The sequence below is a fragment of the Siniperca chuatsi genome, linkage group LG21 (assembly GCF_020085105.1).
Source record: "Siniperca chuatsi isolate FFG_IHB_CAS linkage group LG21, ASM2008510v1, whole genome shotgun sequence".
In the NCBI taxonomy this organism is placed as follows: domain Eukaryota; kingdom Metazoa; phylum Chordata; class Actinopteri; order Centrarchiformes; family Sinipercidae; genus Siniperca; species Siniperca chuatsi.
In genome coordinates this window covers 14,227,077-14,245,829 of record NC_058062.1, presented here as the reverse complement: position 1 = coordinate 14,245,829, position 18,753 = coordinate 14,227,077, and the positions used below count along the sequence as shown (strand labels likewise).

Genomic DNA, 18,753 nt, shown 5'->3' with positions numbered 1-18,753 from the left:
TGTGAAGCAGGACGTAAGGCACCGTCCCCAAGTGAAATACCAAATTTTTAGGGGGTCCTCTTCCCAGATGTTGGATCAGAGAGTAGTGTGTTCTTTTTTATTTGTCATAAACTAAAGTCTTCAGATTCTTTTTGTCTAAGTATTGTAATTCTGTATGTAATCCACCATTAGCCTGGTTATTAATTTAGCAGTACCACACACCTTCCCACACACACACATTCCCACACACACATTTACACTTACTCGTTCACCTCCTTTCAGCACCTGATGAGAGAAGACTTTAACTCCTCCATTTTGTCTGTGAAAAATGTTAATAGAATTTGGTGGGAAATGAGCTTCTAACAGCTTCACGCTGCCCCTCTTCCTCACCTCCTGTCTCCTCTGTCACCTCTTCTCTTTGATCCATCTTTACTCACCTCCATCCACCACTCCCATCTCCCTTTTTTTCCCCATCCCTTCCTTTACTCCCTCCCCATCTCCCCTCTTTTAACTCCTGCCTTCTCACTCCTCCATGGCTGTGCAGTGGACACACTCTTCCCTGAAGCCTGTCCCACGCTGAGGGCCTCACCAATTAAAGGCTGTCATGTTTGCTCGCTGGCGGAGTTGCTGTAAGTGGTGCAGACAATTTGTATTACAGAGGGTCTATCTCATGCATGGCTGAGCTGGGTGATGGGGCCTGCCTGAGCTAATAGGCTGTGGATGCAGAGGCCATAGACCCAGAGCACTCCACAACTGGAGGGCTTAAGCAGGTGCTAGTTAAATGCAGTATTCAGACTGGACAGAAACTACATGATTACACAAAATAGCAGCTACAGTATGTGCATGTACGAGCACAATAGGTGATCCAAGCACATAAAAGGCAAACTTTTTGTTGTTGTGGGCTTCAGCTTCCTTCTCTTTTTCTCTTCTGTGCCAGCCCTGTGTCTGCTGCTTTATGCCATCCAGTTTACTGTAATTGGATCAAGCACTACAGATCACCTCTTATTACCTAAACTGACGGGGCCTGTCTCTGCTGCTTTGCAAGAGGACAAACAGCGAGACAAAGGAGAACATGGGTGGGAGCTGTGTGTGTGTGTGTTTGTGTGTGTGTGTGATAGTGTGGATGTGCTTTAGTGAACCAGTGTGAAAAGGTGTTCAAACTAAATGTCAGGTTCAAGCTCTGCTAATTTACAGTACAATATGCACTACAATGAAAAAGAAAGTTTGAAATCCATAAATTATAATTTTTTGTACTTGTGGTTGTGGGTGCAATCTTCAAAAATCATATAATATAAAATGTGGCTGTGTTTACTTCAATGAAAGAATATGTCCCCCAAAAGGAATTGTATGGGTTTAATAGTTTTTGGACAACAATGCAGGGTGGCATACACTATGTCAGGCTTTTGCTACATAGACAACACTTGACAACACTAGTTACTTGTTTTCAATGATAATTAATAAGATGAATAAAATATATGGTTACGAAACACTGAGCATTTACTGTACCTTGAACGGATGGAAAATGGTGGTCACAAAATGGCTCCAGATAGGCACATCGAGGCCGTGTTGATTCCCCACATATTACTCATTTATTTGTTTATTGGTATATTTCTGTCCAATCTCCACAGGTGGTTGCTGAGACTCCTGAAATAGGTGTTTGTGGGAAAGGTCAGCCGATCTGCATAATTTCCTATTACTGGTAATATGGGAAGGGATGGGATTTCAGGCAGGCGGCAAGTCAAATGATAAAATTTCATTTTTCATCTAAATTAATTATCACTCACCAAGATGTGTGTGTGTGTGTGTGCAGTATGTGAATGAATGTATGTATGGGAGTATGTATGAGTGTGTGTGTGTGTGTGTGAAATATCTCCACAGCCATGTAAGCCAGTGATTATGTCCTAAATGGGGTTTTATTAATAAAGGAGATTTTAGAACATAGCAGGCGATGTCAGATCTTCAATATCTTACAACACACGCAGCAGATGAGCCACATTTGCAACTTTCATAATACCTCCCATTCCGATGATCGTTGACTTGACCCGCGTTATTTGAACTCCAAGAGCCCGTTTCCAGTTCTTGGGTTAGGCCTCATTCTAGACTGAAGTGGCCTTTTTGAACCAGATGAACTCAGATGACCTTTCTCAAACATGCTTTTGAATTGTCCTAGATTTAATCTAGTCTTGTAACAGGTTTCCTGACTATTGAAGGCTTAAATTTAACTTCCAAGGTGACGACGAAGTTTAACTTTTATACCTAATTTACACTTGGCATTACCGTGCAATCTTTACCTGTCTGGATAAGAAAAGACACATCTTAATGGCAGGTGTGAATGCATGTGAACAGCTTTCAATGAGTTTAAATTAAGATGGAGTTGCACCTGTTTTTTTCCTCTGTGAGAATATCCGCTCATATTAACAGCAACTGCGAAAACCGACAGCGCCAAATAATAATCAATCCATAAGTCATGTGATTGTACTTTAGAAGATGGTCTATAGAAAGGATGCATGGCACATTGCACACCGATTTTCCTTAGGTCCATTGTTCGGCACTGACACTTCAACATGTGTTTCCCTTGAGGCATTACTTCAACACTACAATCAATCAGCATCTTTAATTGGCTAATGTTTGCACAATAAAAGCCCACACAGAAACTAAATAATAATTATAAGACAGTCTTGGAAGATGTAGATTTGCTTGTTTTTTTCAGGGTCATTTGACTGTTGCATTTTTACTTTATAACCAACTCCCTAACCTTTTATAAGCCACCTTCTTCTTCTTTTCCTTTCGGCTGTTCCCTTTCAGGGGTCGCCACAGCGAATCATGTGCCTCCATCTAACCCTGTCCTCTGCATCCTCTTCACTCACACCAATCATCCATCCATAAATCTCCTTTTTGATCTTCCTCTAGACCTCCTGCCTGGCAGCTCCAACCTCAGCATCCTTCTACCAATATATTCACAATCTCTCCTCTGAACATGTCCAAACCACCTCAATCTGGCCTCTCTGACTTTATCTCCGAAACATCTAACCTGAGCTGTCCCTCTGATGTACTCATTCCCGATCCTGTCCATCCTTGTCACTCCCAAAGAGAACCTCAACATCTTAAGCTCTGCTACCTCCAGCTCTGCCTCTTGTCTTTTCTTCAGTGCCACTGTCTCTAAGCTGTACAACATCGCTGGTCTCACCACCGTCTTGAACACCTTTCCTTTCATTCTTGCTGATACTCTTTTATCACACAACACACCTGACACTTTTCTCCACCCGTTCCAACCTGCTTACACTTGCCTCTTCACCTCTTTTCCACAGTCTCCATTGCTCTGAACCGTTGACCCTAAGTACTTAAAGTCCTGCACCTTCTTCATCTCTGCTCCCTGTAACCTCACCGTTCCACCTGGGTCCCTCTTATTGACGCACATGTATTCTGTCTTACTGCGACTAAGCTTCATTCCTCTGTTTTCCAGAGCAGACCTCCATCTCTCTAGATGTTCCTCCACCTGCTCCCTGCTCTCACTATAAATCACAATGTCATCTGCAAACATCATAGTCCATGGAGATTCCTGTCTAACCTCATCTGTCAGCCTGTCCATCACCAGAGCAAACAAGAAGGGGCTCAGAGCCGATCCTTGATGCAGACCCACCTCCACCTTGAACTCCTCTGTCACACCTACAACACATCTCACCATGGTCTTACAGCTCTCATACATGTCCTGCACCACTCTAACATACTTTTCTGCCACTCCAGACTTCCTCATACAATACCACAGCTCTTCTCTCGGCACCCTGTCATACGCTTTCTCAAAATCTACGAAGACACAATGCAACTCCCTATGACCTTCTCTGTACTTCTCCATCAGCATTCTCAAGGCAAATACTGCATCTGTTGTACTCTTTCTAGGCATGAAACCATATTGCTGCTCACAAATGCTCACCTCTGCCCTTAGCCTAGCTTCCACTACTCTTTCCCACAACTTCATTGTATGGCTCATCAGCTTTATTCCTCTGTAGTTGCCACAGCTCTGCACATCTCCCTTGTTCTTAAAAATTGGCACCAGTACACTTCTCCTCCATTCCTTGGGCATCCTCTCACTCTCCAAGATCTTGTTAAACAAACTAGTCAGAAACTCTGCCACCTCTCCTAGACACTTCCATACTTACACAGGTACGTCATCAGGACCAACTGCCTTTCCACTCTTCATCCTCTTCAACGTCCTCCTCACTTCACTCTTGCTAATCTTTGCTACTTCCTGCTCCACACCAGTCACCTCTTCTATTCTTTGTTCCCTTTCATTTTCCTCATACATCAACTCTTCAAAGTACTCCTTCCATCTTCCCATCACACTCCTGGCACCTGTCGATACATTTCCATCCTTATCTTTAATCACCCTAACCTGTTGCACATCCTTCCCATCTCTATCTCTTTGTCTGGCCAACCTGTACAAATCCACCTCTCCCTCTTTAGTGTCCAACATAGCATACAAGTCCTCATATGCTCTTTGTTTGGCCTTTGCCACCTCTACCTTCACCTTACACTGCATCTCCCTGTACTCCTGTCTACTCTCTTCAGTCCTCTGTGTCCCACTTCTTCTTAGCTAACCTCTTTCTCTGTATACACTCCTGCACTTCCTCGTTCCACCACCAAGTCTCCTTGTCCACTTTCCTCTTTCCAGATGACACACCGAGTACCCTCCTACCTGTCTCCCTGATCACATTAGCTGTAGTGGTCCAGTCATCTGGGAGCACTTCCTGACCACCCAGAGTCTGTCTCAGCTCCTCCCTGAAAACTACACAATATTCTTCCTTTTTCAACTTCCACCACTTCGTCCTATGCTCTGCCTTTGTCCTCTTCATCTTCCTCACCACCAGAGTCATTTTACACACTACCATCCTGTGTTGTCTGGCTACACTCTCCCCTACCACTACTTTACAGTCATTGGTCTCTTTCAGATTACAACGTCTACACAAGATGTAGTCCACCTGAGTGCTTCTACCTCCGCTCTTATATGTCACCCTATGTTCCTGCCTCTTCTGGAAAAAAGTGTTCACTACAGCCATTTCCATCCTCTTTGCAAAGTCTACCACCATCTGTTCTTCTGCGTTCCTGTCCTGAAGACCAAACCTGCCCATCACATTCTCATCACCTTTGTTCCCTTCACCTACATGCCCATTGAAATATGCACCAATCACCACTCTCTCACCTCTGGGGATGCTCTGCATCACTTCATCTAACTCACTCCAGAATTTCTCTTTCTCTTCTAACTCACATCCTACCTGTGGGGCATAACCACTCACAACATTGAACATCACCCCTTCAATTTCCAGCTTCAGACTCATCAACCTGTCTGATACTCTTTTCACCTCTAGAACATTCCTCACAAACTCCTCTTTCAGGATAACTCCTACTCCGTTTCTCTTCCTATCTGACCCATGGTAGAACAACTTGAACCCTGCTCCTAAAGCTTCTAGCCTTGCTACCTTTCCACCTGGTCTCCTGGACACACAGTATGTCCACCTTCCTTCTCTGCATCATGTCAATCAACTCTCTAGCCTTCCCTGTCATAGTCCCAACATTCAAAGTCCCTACTGTCAGTCCTACATTCTTAGCTTTCCTCTTCTCTCTCTGCCTACGAACACACCTTCCTCCTCTCCTTCTTCGTCTTTGACCAACAGTAGTCCAATTTCCACCGGTACCCTGTAGGTCAACAGCACCGGTGGCGGTCGTTGTTAAACCGGGTCATTTTCACGATTCGCATTTTTTTTTTTAAATTTGGCATGTGTTTTACGTCGGATGCCCTTCCTGACACAACCCTCTGCATTTATCCAGACTTGGGACTGGCACAAGAAGACACTGGCTTGTGCCCTAACCTTTTTATAAGCCACTGATGTCCTCATTTGTAATTGTGTGCTTGTCTTTCAGCTGGAAGTAGCATAAAAAATACAACATGCATTAATTTCTACCACTGCTGTATATGCTCTGTAATATAACCATAATGTTTCACTTCCTCTTATTTTAGAGATCTTGTTTTTATAGAAATGTTTTACATCTTTTAAAAACAAAACCAACAGGTTTGATATCAGCTCTTTTTTCCCCTCCTCTTCCTCCTCTCGCCTGCATGGCAGGGTAAAATAAATTAGAAACAGAAAAGTGAGAATGCTGGAAAATATGGTTGATATGGCCAGAATGTGTCATTATTGAATGTAGGTGTAAAAGGGCAGGCTGTATTATAGCTGGAGGGAAAAAAATTCCCCTCACAATTTAGATTCCGTATTTTTATTTATTTTTTTAGCTTTGTGCTAATGGGGCTGTCAAGGTGAGTCTATCAACACAGGAAAAGAAAAAATGTGCAAGCTAATTATAAAACTGTGTGTGTGGTATGTACATGTATAGTACATGAGTGTTTGAGTTCAGTGTGAATGAGTTAGTGGGTGAGAGGGACAATATCTGGCTGTGTGTAGGTCAAATTACTGTAAAAGCATATGAGGCCTAACCCAATAACTGGAAACGGGCTCTCACTAACTAATTACTAAAAGCATATATATATATATATATATATATATATATATATATATATATATATATATATATATATATATATATATATATATATATATATATATATATATATATATAATAATCAGTTTAGTTGCAGTGAGTAATGGTTTAGCTTTGTATTTGAACACGCAAGTTATAGATGATGGAGTCCTGTAGTTGTTTTGTTTTTATTGCCATTTTCATTACCTTTCCTCATGATGGATGTCTCATTATGATACTGCCTCCACTGTAGCTGTTGCATACCACATGTTTGAATTTACCTTCTGAGATTGAAATACTCTATAAAAAAACAGATATCTGGCAAGACGGCAGGTATACAGAAAATAAACGCGTAATCCATTAGATCAGAGCAATCAGTACTATTACCCACAGTGTGTGATGCTGAGGGTGGCATCTGTGATTCAGTTGTCCTTCATCTTTTTCATAATTACAGACACTAGAGGGTGCTCACAGCTCTCATCAAAACAGCTCACGGAGCCAGATTTCTTTGTTGCTTCTGAAACTGTCTGTAAGAAACCCCAAATACACACCCCTTCACCACCCACACACAGAAATACAAATATACACATGGTGACTTGCAAAGCGAGTGTAAGTCTGCCAATTTAGTCATTTTTTTAATAAAACAGTTGCTTAGAAAGAATGTATCATTTATACTGTGTGCAGGGTTGTATCATGAAAATAATTTTCAGGAACTGTGTGGCGGCATTAACATTGCAGGTCATATTTTTCATTTCATCTCCGTTGTCAGGAAGCCTAACCTCCTTCCCTTTTTGTTTTCATCAGCTCTCTCCTCCAGAGATGCTTTTTGCTGACGGGACATCCCTCCAGCCCTGCTTAACATAGTAAATATGTGTTGGGAATATGCAACCACGAGAGTGTCTGTCCACGTGTAGCATGTGTCTGGAAAACTGTTTCTGATAGAGCCAAAGAGAGACAGCTTTGTCTGAATATCAAGCCACACACAGCTGATGGCATTGCTCTCCTCACTCTCCTGGCACACCGCTTCCCACCCAAGAGAAGAGCTTTACTGGAGACCCGGTGCTGCCAACGGGCACACCACTGTGGTCCAACACCACCTGAGAGAGGAGGGAGAGGCAGAGGGAGACTGGATAGGGAAAAAAGTCAATACTGTAAAACAGCAACTGTAAAATCAGCTGCAGGACAAAGTACACACCTTAAACTGTATTTCAGACTCTGATCGATAAACGAGTCCTCTTTTGAGGAGCTGTGAAAGAATTAAGGTAGAAAGGATGGTGTGCAGAGAAATTGAGAAATAGAGTCAATGACAGAACATTGTCAGATGAAAATGATTCACTCAGCACAGCTCAACCCACTACTATGTCTTTGTTGTCTGTATCTAAGGCCAAGTCCTGTTATGTTGATAGGCAAATATCACAATGCTTTGTGATAAAACCACAGCACTGTGTTCATGCCAAGTCCCAACCCCTCTCTCTGTATGTTCTCCTACTTGGTATCTAGCAGTTCATTTATTCCCATAAGCGATCCCTTTTATCAGCCAACACCTGCCATTTGCTTTTCCAAGGCTGACATTTGATTAATTGACAAAATGATTTACTGGCAAATGTCATATACCACACAGACTGGGGTAAACAGGGTGAAGGATATTGGGATTTAATTGTGTGTGTACAATATGTTTGTTTTTCATCTAATCGACACCCAGCTCATCAGTTATCCTGTTCCCCCATGTCTGGTTTGTTGATTCTAATCATGATGTGAATTCATATATAAACTGTAGCTTTCTTTTCTTTTCTTTTCTTTTCTTCCAATTTTCTTGGATGGATGTGGGGGTGTTGCAAATGGCAATCCAATCTGCACTTGTGTAATGAACATGGAATTACATGTAATATGTGTATCGATGACTAATAGAGCCTAGATGACCACACATATACCTACACTTGAAAAAATGTGGTTAAGTGTACGAATAGGGATTAAAATAACATGATTTATTAGATTAACACAAAAAGGCAGAAAGGACTAGATGGACTAAAGGGTCTCTGTGACATAGCAGATGTGTGGCTATGAACAAGCCATGACCTTTCACTGTCCATGTTAATGGATGAACATGTTCACACAGGCTGCAGAGCGGAGCTATCTGCACAGCTGGTGGACCAGCAGTTGTAACTTTAGGATTTGATCCAAAAATACTGTTTTACTGTGACTGTGCAACCTCTCTGCCCCTATTGGTATATGGATAAAAGAGGTTCTAGTGTGCTGGGCACAGTGCAGGTCCTGTGAGTATTACAAATACTACACCTGAGTGCAGAGAACTTCAGAGCTTGGTGCTATCAGACAGCAAAAAGAAGTTGATCATTTATATCGACTGGGTCGAAATGTAAGTGTGCTGGTCCGATGCCGGGGGGAAATGGCGGGTCATCTTGACTCTTCAAAGCAGAGTAGAGAGCACTTTGTAAGTAAATTACTCTTAATGATTCAGCTAGTGGAGCTGTAATTGCCAGCAGACAGTGAGGCATGGCTGAAGAGGGCAACTTTTTTCTTTATCACTCAGGACATTCTGGTCATTGTACACAGTAATGATATTAGTGACATACCTTGTTTTTTCACTTCCATGGTAACGTTCTCTATTTGCTCGCCTTCCACTCTGAGCTGCATCAGAGGGCAGAGAAAGTGACAGAGCAGCAAGTTCAGAGCTGGTAGTCTTTGCATGGTATTCTTATACTAACAGCTACAAAATGTCGTGCATTATAGTTACATGTGATAGTAGGGGATATGTGTTTATCATCGCTGTTTTAACTCTTGCAAAGTCTCACAAAACCTCTGCAAATTCTTTTAGCAACTAATGATTATTTTCCTTACCAATTAATATAAGTATAAATGTGATCACTGTATATATCAAGTCTATCCAATGTCAGAAAATTTAGAAAAATGCCAGTAGCCTTTCCCTAAAGCCCAAAGTGACATCTTCAAATTGCTAGTTAAGGTATTCAGTTTACAATGATATAAAATGGAAAAAGGAAAACACTTTCACACTACCTTAAAGAAAATATATGCATTTTGGGAAGCTAGCTTATTCACTTTCTTGCCCAAGTCATGTCTATATGGTAAACATAAAGCTACAACCTGCAGCAAGCTAACTTAGATTAGCACAAAGACTGAAAACAGGTAGCTACCAAGTGCTGGTAACTGGATTGCGTTACCTTTTGGACAGAGCCAGACTAGCTGTTTTATGTTTAGCCACGTTAGCTGGCTGCTGGCCGTAGCTTCATATTTAATGTACAGACATTGGACATGTGAGTGGTGTTAATCTTATCTAACTCTCAGCAAGTAATCGTATTTCCCAAAATGTCAAACTTTTCCTTTAACAATAAAATTTGTGATAGTAGCCGTGCGCCTTTTCAGGATGAATCAGTTTGTAGTTCTACCATGAATCAAGATTGCACGTTTTCAGAATATAAATGTATGATAGACCAGAGGTTTGAACCCAGGTTTCATTACTGAAAGATGGCCTATCTACTCACCGTGCCACTCTTTTGCCCCGAGTGGGAGCCATCATATGTAGATGATCACATACTGTCTCTGTCCTATTATTGTCACTCATCATTGCCTACAATCCTGAAGCTACAGGGAAGAATTGAATGTGGTGCGCATGCGCGCACACACACACACACACACATTCCTGTATATGCACCGAAGTGAGGTCCAAATAAATTCACATAGGAGGTGAGGACCACCCTTTCTGCTATACTTAGAGACAAATGAATGCTGCATTTCAGCACTAGGTGGCTCCCTGACTCCAGTTTCCACCTCAGCTTCTTTAAACAGACAAATAATTTTTTAAAGCATTTTACCACTGGAGCGAGGACCTTTTCATGGGGGCGCTATTGGGTTCGTTTCAGAATAGATTAGTTTTTCGTATATAGAATGGCCCTTCTGTCTTTAGCTTGCTACCATTTTATGTTTTAGTACAGACAAATAATGTAATACTAAATCAGTCTTGAAGTGTTCTAAAATTAATGTTGTGACCATTGATTAGACTGCTGTACAAAAATACACATGTACTTTTAAAATACAATTACTGCTTTACCAAAGTGAACCAAACTTTAGCAATAAACATCAGTATCATACAACTTCCAATAAAGCTGCAATGAATGCCATCTCCAGTGTACAAAACTAGATTTATTTGATTTGTTAACTGAGACACAACTCAGGATGTGCACAAACCAACAATGGTGGAAGACGTTTTACTTAAGAAAAAGTACTAACAGCACACTTTGAAAATACTCCACTACAAGTCCTGTATTCAAAACCTTAAGTAAAGATAAAAAAATGGAAATACTCAATTAAAGTGCAAGTACAGTACTTGAGCATATGTGCAGTTACATTCCACCACTGTTAACCAAACGGCACCAAAACTAACAATGTTCAAACATGCCAACGACATTAAAAGTAGAACATTGAATTACAATGCAAAATGACGTCTTTCAGACCTGAAGTTTCCGTGGCGCTGATCTTCGATTAAGAGTCACAATTGTGTTATACACAAAGTTTTTAACATCCTTCCAGGATCTTTGTTCCAAGGTTTTGTCTTGTGTTATGCATTTGACGCAGTCCTCTTTACCTGGAAATCGCCGCTCTGCCATAAACTTTCCCAACTGTTTGTAGACAGCAATCCTCTCTGCTTCACTCCATGGCCTCTTCAGCTGTACTTTGGGTCCTTCTACAGATGACAAAGAAGAAAATGTAGATTCTTTAACATCCAGTACATAGACCACAGTGTAGATTTCTTGACTTGGCTCATGCATAGCTGGCACACAGTCACAGAAAGCACCTACTTTTTGCCCAATTTTAAAGAACTTACCTCTTTCTTTCACCGCCGCCTTCTTTTTTCTTCTTTTCTTCTGTCTTTTAGCCAGGTTTAGTCCTGGGCTTTGATCTACAACAGTAACAGACAAACATTAGTTCCTGTTAGTCAGTGAAACCTCAAACCTATATGTGTCTTTTATACGTGCTGAAGTAGGAAAAACAACCAGTAAGATCTTTTAACAAAAGGCAGAAGTTTGTGTACAGTTTGACACAATACAATAAACTGTCCTAATGAAAGCCATTTAACTCACCATCCATATCTGAAGTCCCATCCCCACTGCAGTGCTCAAGAGTCTTTTGGGGGGAGAGGTGGTCAGCCTCTCCATCTGATAAACAAGAGCAAACACTAAGTGACACCTCATAAAATGCAGTGTAAGGAATACATATTGAAAGCATGCAACTGTATCTGCACAGAGGGCTACAATTACTGATACATGAGTTTACATGGGAGGGTTTGCATTAATGTCACTTTTTCAGGTTATACCAGCCCCTTACCACCACTCAGTAACCAAACAAACCTGCAGCTAAAATGAATGTGAAGCGCTATTTAAATATTTTGTTGATTTATGTTTAAAGAGCAATAAAATAATTCAGTAACACATTTGACAAGAGAATTCATTCATAGCCTGTTGATAAGTAAAAAAGTATAGTAAGTTCATGCTCTGTAATGTTAAAATATGTAATGAGGTTAAGATCATACATTCATGAGTAATAGTTCATAATTTACTAAAGCCATAAAATTGGGTAACAGTTAAAATCTAAATAAAATGCTAAAAAAAAAACTGGATTATATTACATTGTTTAGGCTTACTTCATTCTTTGTTGTTTAAGATGTAAAAGTGTTGATCTGTGATCTACAAGTTGGTCTTAATATAAAATCCTGAGATTGTTTATTTCTGTCTCCACCCACATACCTGGGGAAGTTGCAGTTTTTTCCCCTCATTAGAGTAAAGGTCTTGAGGAAATATCACTACCACTCGTGATTATTTCTTCGAAATTTTCAACACGCATATCTCAACTGTTTTATGTCTGTGTATGTACACATTTAACTCTGGAAGGCAGACTGTCTAATATACTATTAATCACAATTCCTGCCATCAAAATATCAAGGGAAGTGATAATGAATGCTGTCAACCCTGTGCACAGCTGGCACACAGTCACAGAAAGCACCTACTTTTTGCTTTGAAGTTTATGCATTTTTTGCCCAATTTTAAAGAACTTACCTCTTTCTTTCACCACCGCCTTCTTTTTTCTTCTTTTCTTCTGTCTTTTAGCCAGGTTTGGTCCTGGGCTTTCATCTACAACAGTAACAGACAAACATTAGTTCCTGTTAGTCAGTGAAACCTCAGGTATAATGGTTATGAAGGTTCATGTGTATTCAAGCGCTGACATTCAAATCTGACCACGAAGACCTGACAGCTAGCTGCTAACTCTTACATTTTCTGAGATCAAAACTGCAAGTTTACAAACATTACAAAAATAGTTCTTGTTCACAAATGTATCACCGAGGGCCAATAATTAAACTGCCACAAAAAAAGAACACTAAATATGTACTGTGATGGATTACCCATCTCAAAAGAGCTACAAATTGCACTGAAACTACTACTGATGAATTATTAAAATATGAAAAACAACCAGTAGGGGATTTTTTTTTTTTTTTTGGCAAAAGGAAATAGTATAATAATAAAAGCGATTTAACTCACCATCTATATCTGAACTCCAATCCACACGGGGTTCAGAACCTCCATCTGAAAAACAAGAAGTCAAAAGACTGACAAAAGTGACACCTCATACTATGCAGTGTAGCATAGGTAAATGAAAGCACAAAGCCGCCTGTGCTTAGTAGTGTAATAACTATTTATTTAGCAGTTCAGTTCTCTCTTTTTTTGGATGGAATATTTACCATTTTGATAAGTTTGGCATTAATGGAGCCTATTATTTTGAGATACTGGGGAAAGGTATTGATTCTTTTTTTAAGACATAAAAAAGGTTCCAAGGATAACCTTTTAATACCATTAAATATCCTTCCTAACCCAATAATTATTATACAGTCCCTAACTTACCCTCTATATCTGAGTCCCGATCCTCACTGCCCTGGTCATGTCTGTTTTTCGGGGAGAAGAGGTCAGAACCTCCATCTGAAAAACAAGAGCAAACAGAAAGTGACACCTCATACTATGCAGTGCAGGAAAGGAAGACATACTGAAAGCATGCAACTGTATCTGCAAATTGATAGCAGAGGGTTTACATGAGTTTATATACACTAATGCAATCTAATACAACTGTTCTGCCATAAAGACACCATGAAGACTTTTATAAATCCTGCAGTGTTCAGTTTTTGTTGACACTGTCACAGAGGAGTTCATTCAGTTCTGTGTTTTATCATTGAGGTCATGATGATGATTATGATGGTGATGTACTGCATTAGATTCAGAGGTGTTTCTAATATGCTAATGAGTTATAACCCAAAGATATTCAGTTTACAATTGTATATAAAAAAAAGAGCATCCAATCATCACATTTAAGTAGCTGGAATCAGCAAATGTGTAAAGCATTTGTGCTTTAAGAATCACTAAAAGATTAAATTCTATCAAAATGGCTGCAGATTAAATGTTGAATCGACTAATAATTGCAGCTATAATATTGACAGGTTTAACACAGACAGCATCCTAATTCTTAAATACGCACCTTCAACCACCTCTCTGTCGCGTTTCCTTTCCCTCTGTGGGACAGTCACAGAAGTCGATGTTTGACTTTCAGCTGTAAAGATAACAATGACCAAATATTAGTGCTCAGTGGTCAAAATATTCTTTGCTCATGCAAGCATTCACTTTCCTTTAATTTCCTTATTTTCTTTTTGTTCAGCATATTTCACCTTGTTTACTAGATTCAGAAACATTTTCTAAAAATATCCTACTTCAGTTGGCAGTATGAGGTGTAACAGTAACACTAACGCTAATTTTGCAAAAAGGTATGACTGTACATCTCTGGTTTGCCTAGAAGTGTATTTCTATGAGATTGATATTGTCCAGCTGTAGTAGATTGTACAGATAAAAAAGTAAATGGCTTTCTGCATGGAACTTTGGTATTGTGCTTGAAATCTCCTTTATTTCTCAGTTGTTCCAAAAGAACCTTTCTGTCTTTTGATCCTGATGGAAAGCTGAAGGCATATGCTACATCCTGGATCTCCATATGCTTTCTCTGCAAATGTCTCGCCATCTTTAAGTTTGACTGGCCACAGTAGAGACAATAATGTCTTTTGTCCCATGCTCGTTTGCTATCTTCCCTTTTTGTACAAGTTTTTATGGTCACAGTTGATTTTGTTTTGTTCGTCTTTTGTTTTTTGTTTTCACATAAGTTGTGAGGTTCTTGTGTTCTTGAATGGTGCACTTGCCTCTTTGCTGACCTTCATCTTCACTGTCTGGACCTTTGAGCTCTTCATCACTGGACAGTTTCTCACATGATGAAGCTATGTCTCGGCTTTTCAAATCTTCCTCATCACGGGATGATGGTGTAATCTGAGTTGGCTTGTAGTCAGTGTCCGATCCCGTATGGCTAGATAATTCGGATCCAGAGGAATCACTCTCTGGATCCTCACGGATATAGTCCAACTGTAAGCAAAAAGCATAATCATCATCAGAAAAAGTTGTGTGAAAGTAAAATAGCATGAGCGCTTTCAGACAATTTCCAGTCATCACATCCACAATCATGTACAACTTTAAAGAGTCACTTTACCTTTATAGATGGACTCTCCCTCTCACTCGTTCTGAGTGAAGTCAATTGTAATAGTGTATTGTAACAAAACAGTGTGATACTTTTTTGACCCAGTTTGGTTACGTGGACATTCCGGTCAACCATGTTGTTGCATATGAGTGGTGATAAAGGAGGAGAAATCATAATTCAGGGTGCTATGATTAGATAAAACAATTTGTGCATATTAATTCATAATTTCCATACTTTTACATTCATAATTTCCATTTGACTTATTAATACACCAAAATACGCAAACTGACAAAGCATGGCATGTTTACTTCTACAATTCAATAAGACAAATTAGCCTTTTGTCTTGATAATGTTTGTTTATAATATATACAGTAGAAAGCAGTACTGATACTGAGTGGATTATCCTGTTAAAGAAAGTGAGTTTAATTGAATCTTGACTAACAGGGCACAAAAATTAGCACCAGCCAAATGCTGGTAAAATATGCAAATGGCTTGTAGATTTTCCTAGCCATTTGGCCAGTAGACAAAAAGTTAATTTGCACCCTGTTGACTAATAAATCTGTGCAGCTGACATCTTGAATCTACTTATTTTCCAGCAAGCCGTTTCTTCGTCACTGACTTTCTCTCCATTTAACCCACATTGTGACTGTCACACCTTAGAGAATCTCTCAGAGAGATGAAGTAATGCGTCAGCTCTACATGTATGCAATTAGACAAGACCCAGCAACAGACTGGCTACAGTCCTGCTGACACCTTGGCCTCGGCACAGTCAAAAAGTTGCAGATACTGCTCGGGACTCTACTTTAATGAAGAATTTGATTTAATCAGCTACTATCTGTGAGTACACAACGAGCAGACACTGATTAGAGTCCACTACAAAAGTTTCATGCTCAGTATAACAACAACATCCACTGTAGACTACATAACTGTAGCTGACCTGACATGACATCAGTCTATTTAACTGGCAGCCTGAACTTCAGGAACAACATAAATCAGATTAAGTACTTTCTACAGAGAGTCACATTTCTAAAGAGAATCATGATGGATAAGAATTGATTCTTTTTGTCATCTCTAAACTTCTAAGGACTCCAGATGTGGAACCTTGTGTGTATTATATGTCCTCAGTTTACGTTATTAGTTTTATATTAGAATTCCTCCTTTAACATTGAATTACAACTACTGCCAACTATTCCAGGGAAGTGAAAAGTCTGTATCAGGATAGAGGAAAGATTCTGTAACATACCTGTGTTGGCATCACAGCCATCGCCTTTTGGACCTAACACCGAAGAGAAGATAGAAGATTATTTCCTGTTATCGTCTGAAACAGTTTCAACAAAAAATTCCAGTCACGTACAGCTGGACAGTGATGCTTTAGTGCTGCTTTCATTTCATTTCAAGTGATAAGACATTTCATATATTACTTATATAGTACATTTAAAAGGGCATTCATATATTTAATGTATAAATCACAATGTTAAAAACTGAATTGGGCACCCTGTCATAAGTACATGAAGTTACAGTCCACACACTGTAGTCTGTATATTTGCATTTAGTGAGTTTGGTCTGTATTAATAACATGCATTCCCAGACATCTCAAGTCTCCCACCAGGCAATGTGCTATTTGTGCTTCATTTCCAGATACTGATATATACACTCAGCAGCCACTGTATTACACCTGTACAGTCTAATGCAGTTTAGCACAACCATGCCATAAACTCTACCTTTACAAAGCTCATGTTAAGTTGTTCTTGTCATAGTCTGTCAATTCAATTCTTGTTTATCACTGAAGTCATAGTTAAAGGTGGTGTTGTATTGGACTGCATTATATTGCAAAGTGTTTCTGTTTTTGTCCTCCCTACTACAAGGGGGTAAGAATATTAAAACCAGAAACATGTCCAGTACAACACCATCACTAACTATGCTCAGTGCTACAACATATAATTTAGTTAACACATTTTTTCTTAAAAAGAAACATATGTATACAGAAGCAACTTTATGGCAGCACAGTTGTATTGTATTATGTGTACCCAAAAAAGTGTTGTGTTGTAGCTTTATTCAGTTACTTTGTGAAATCGATTGCAGGCTACAGCCAAACTTTAACTAATTTCAGAACAAACTGTAATCAGCATGAAGTATAACTGAAAGATCACATGTCCTTCTAGGTCAGGACTTTTTATTTTTATTTTATTTTTTTAAATGGTGGCAACTGTTGGTCATCTCTCTGTGCCAGGATGCCAGTTTCCCTTTAAAATATCCTGTCAACTGTGTTAACTGGGTGGACAGTCACAGAGGTGGGAGTGAGAGAGGCAATAGGAACGGTACAAAACAGTAGCTGATAAATTATGAATTATTCACGCAGCAAGCCATGAGTGCAGAGCTGTTTTGGGATCAAAATTAAAAGTACTGTTTTGCATCTATTTCAGTGACTTTTCTCAGGCTGATGGCATCTTTAAACTGCATTTCAACTCAAGTGTTTAGTTCACAGTTTAAGCTGAACTTTACTGCCACAATCGTTGCATTCTAACTCTTTTTCACAGTTATCAATACACAGTGAAATGTCCCAAAATTTCACACACACATCATTAAAAATGATAGCATGTGATACTTAAGGATACAACATGAAACACCACAAAAACACTTATGAACCACAGGCATTTAAAGTTATTTCCACAAACTGAGAAAAATGGTACAGTCTATGTTTAAAAATGCTTAAAATGGTTATCTTTAAATGAAGGTTATAACTTACATTTGGCCACTTGCTATATTTTCAGAGAAGCTAGTGGAATCTTAATGCGTCTATCATTAGTGGCGCACGAGTTAATTCGCTTGTTAGGAACTCCTACGGTCAGAATTAAGTTCACATATACAAAAATACACAATTTCTACCTAAAATGTACTATAACTTGGCTTTATTTGACAATTATTGTAGTGTAATAAGTTTCATCCTGGCAAAATAATATTGTACAGTTAGCTGACATGTGGAAGCAAAACTCAAGAGCAAGACATCATAAAATCTTACCTGCACTGAAGCTGTCTGGAAAAGCCTCCTTTCGCATCTGCTATGGTGAAGTTTGAGTCTCTCAATTCTTCTTCTAAATCTCTCCAGGGTCCTGCCGTGTTTGTCCAAAACTCCAGACTGCAGGTCGCTCTGAATTGAAAGGTGGGGGAAGGGCACGTAACACGCTCTGTAGGCAGCAGAGCAAGTGCAGGTGAGGGGGGGGAGCCCCTCCCCTTGATGGGCCATCAATTAAGCCTGAGCTGAAGGCTGCCAGTGCACCACAATATTCTCCACTTCTCAGCTCTGACACACAGGCCTGTATTACAGGCTAGAATGTTGAAAATAAAGCAATTACCACATTTATCAGTACAAGTACAAGTACTACTACAGTACTACTACAGTGCTTAAAATTAAAAGTTTTTACTTAAGTAAAAATACAAAAGTATCAGAATTTATTTAAAGTACCAAAAGTAAAAGTACACCTTAAAAATAAAAGGAGTAAAATGGCCCATTTCAGAATAATCTATATTAAATTATTGGATTGTAATTATGCATTAATGTGTTCATCACTTTAATGTTGCTGGTAAAGGTGGAGCTCTTTTAGATTACATTATTTGCTGCTCTGAAGGATCAATAAATACTTATATTAACCGGTAATA

General features: G+C 39.5%; 1 protein-coding gene and 1 long non-coding RNA gene across 7 annotated transcripts in view; one reads left to right on the top strand and one right to left on the bottom strand.

Annotated features, from left to right (window-relative positions):
* Window positions 1-18,753, top strand: part of LOC122868770 — a 62,665-nt gene that overhangs the window by 24,969 nt on the left and 18,943 nt on the right. The window lies entirely within an intron of this gene.
* LOC122868769 lies at window positions 7,351-18,448 on the bottom strand. Of its 4 annotated transcripts, none has more exons than XM_044181048.1 (12): window positions 18,116-18,448; window positions 16,340-16,372; window positions 14,780-14,984; window positions 14,062-14,133; window positions 13,437-13,511; window positions 13,077-13,121; window positions 12,597-12,671; window positions 11,625-11,699; window positions 11,369-11,443; window positions 11,129-11,227; window positions 9,102-9,156; window positions 7,351-7,636 (listed from the first exon to the last, which is right to left on the bottom strand). In XM_044181048.1, the coding sequence occupies exons 1-12, from the start codon at window positions 18,338-18,340 to the stop codon at window positions 7,366-7,368; spliced, it is 1,305 nt and encodes a 434-aa protein (XP_044036983.1). In that variant the 5' UTR covers window positions 18,341-18,448; the 3' UTR covers window positions 7,351-7,365. The 4 variants fall into 4 exon arrangements, with proteins under 4 accessions (XP_044036983.1, XP_044036982.1, XP_044036985.1 ...); XM_044181047.1 differs by having other exon boundaries at window positions 14,768-14,984; window positions 18,116-18,443; XM_044181050.1 differs by having other exon boundaries at window positions 7,535-7,607; window positions 14,768-14,984; window positions 18,116-18,438.

Coding starts and splice junctions, on each gene's coding strand:
- LOC122868769 (XM_044181047.1), bottom strand. CDS start 18,340: ATGGCCCATCAAGGGGAGGGGCTCCCCCCCCTCACCTGCACTTGCTCT. Junction 16,373..18,115: donor TCCAGACAGCTTCAGTGCAG/GTAAGATTTTAT, acceptor CTTCGGTGTTAG/GTCCAAAAGGCGATGGCTGT. Junction 14,985..16,339: donor TGGCTGTGATGCCAACACAG/GTATGTTACAGA, acceptor TTTTGCTTACAG/TTGGACTATATCCGTGAGGA.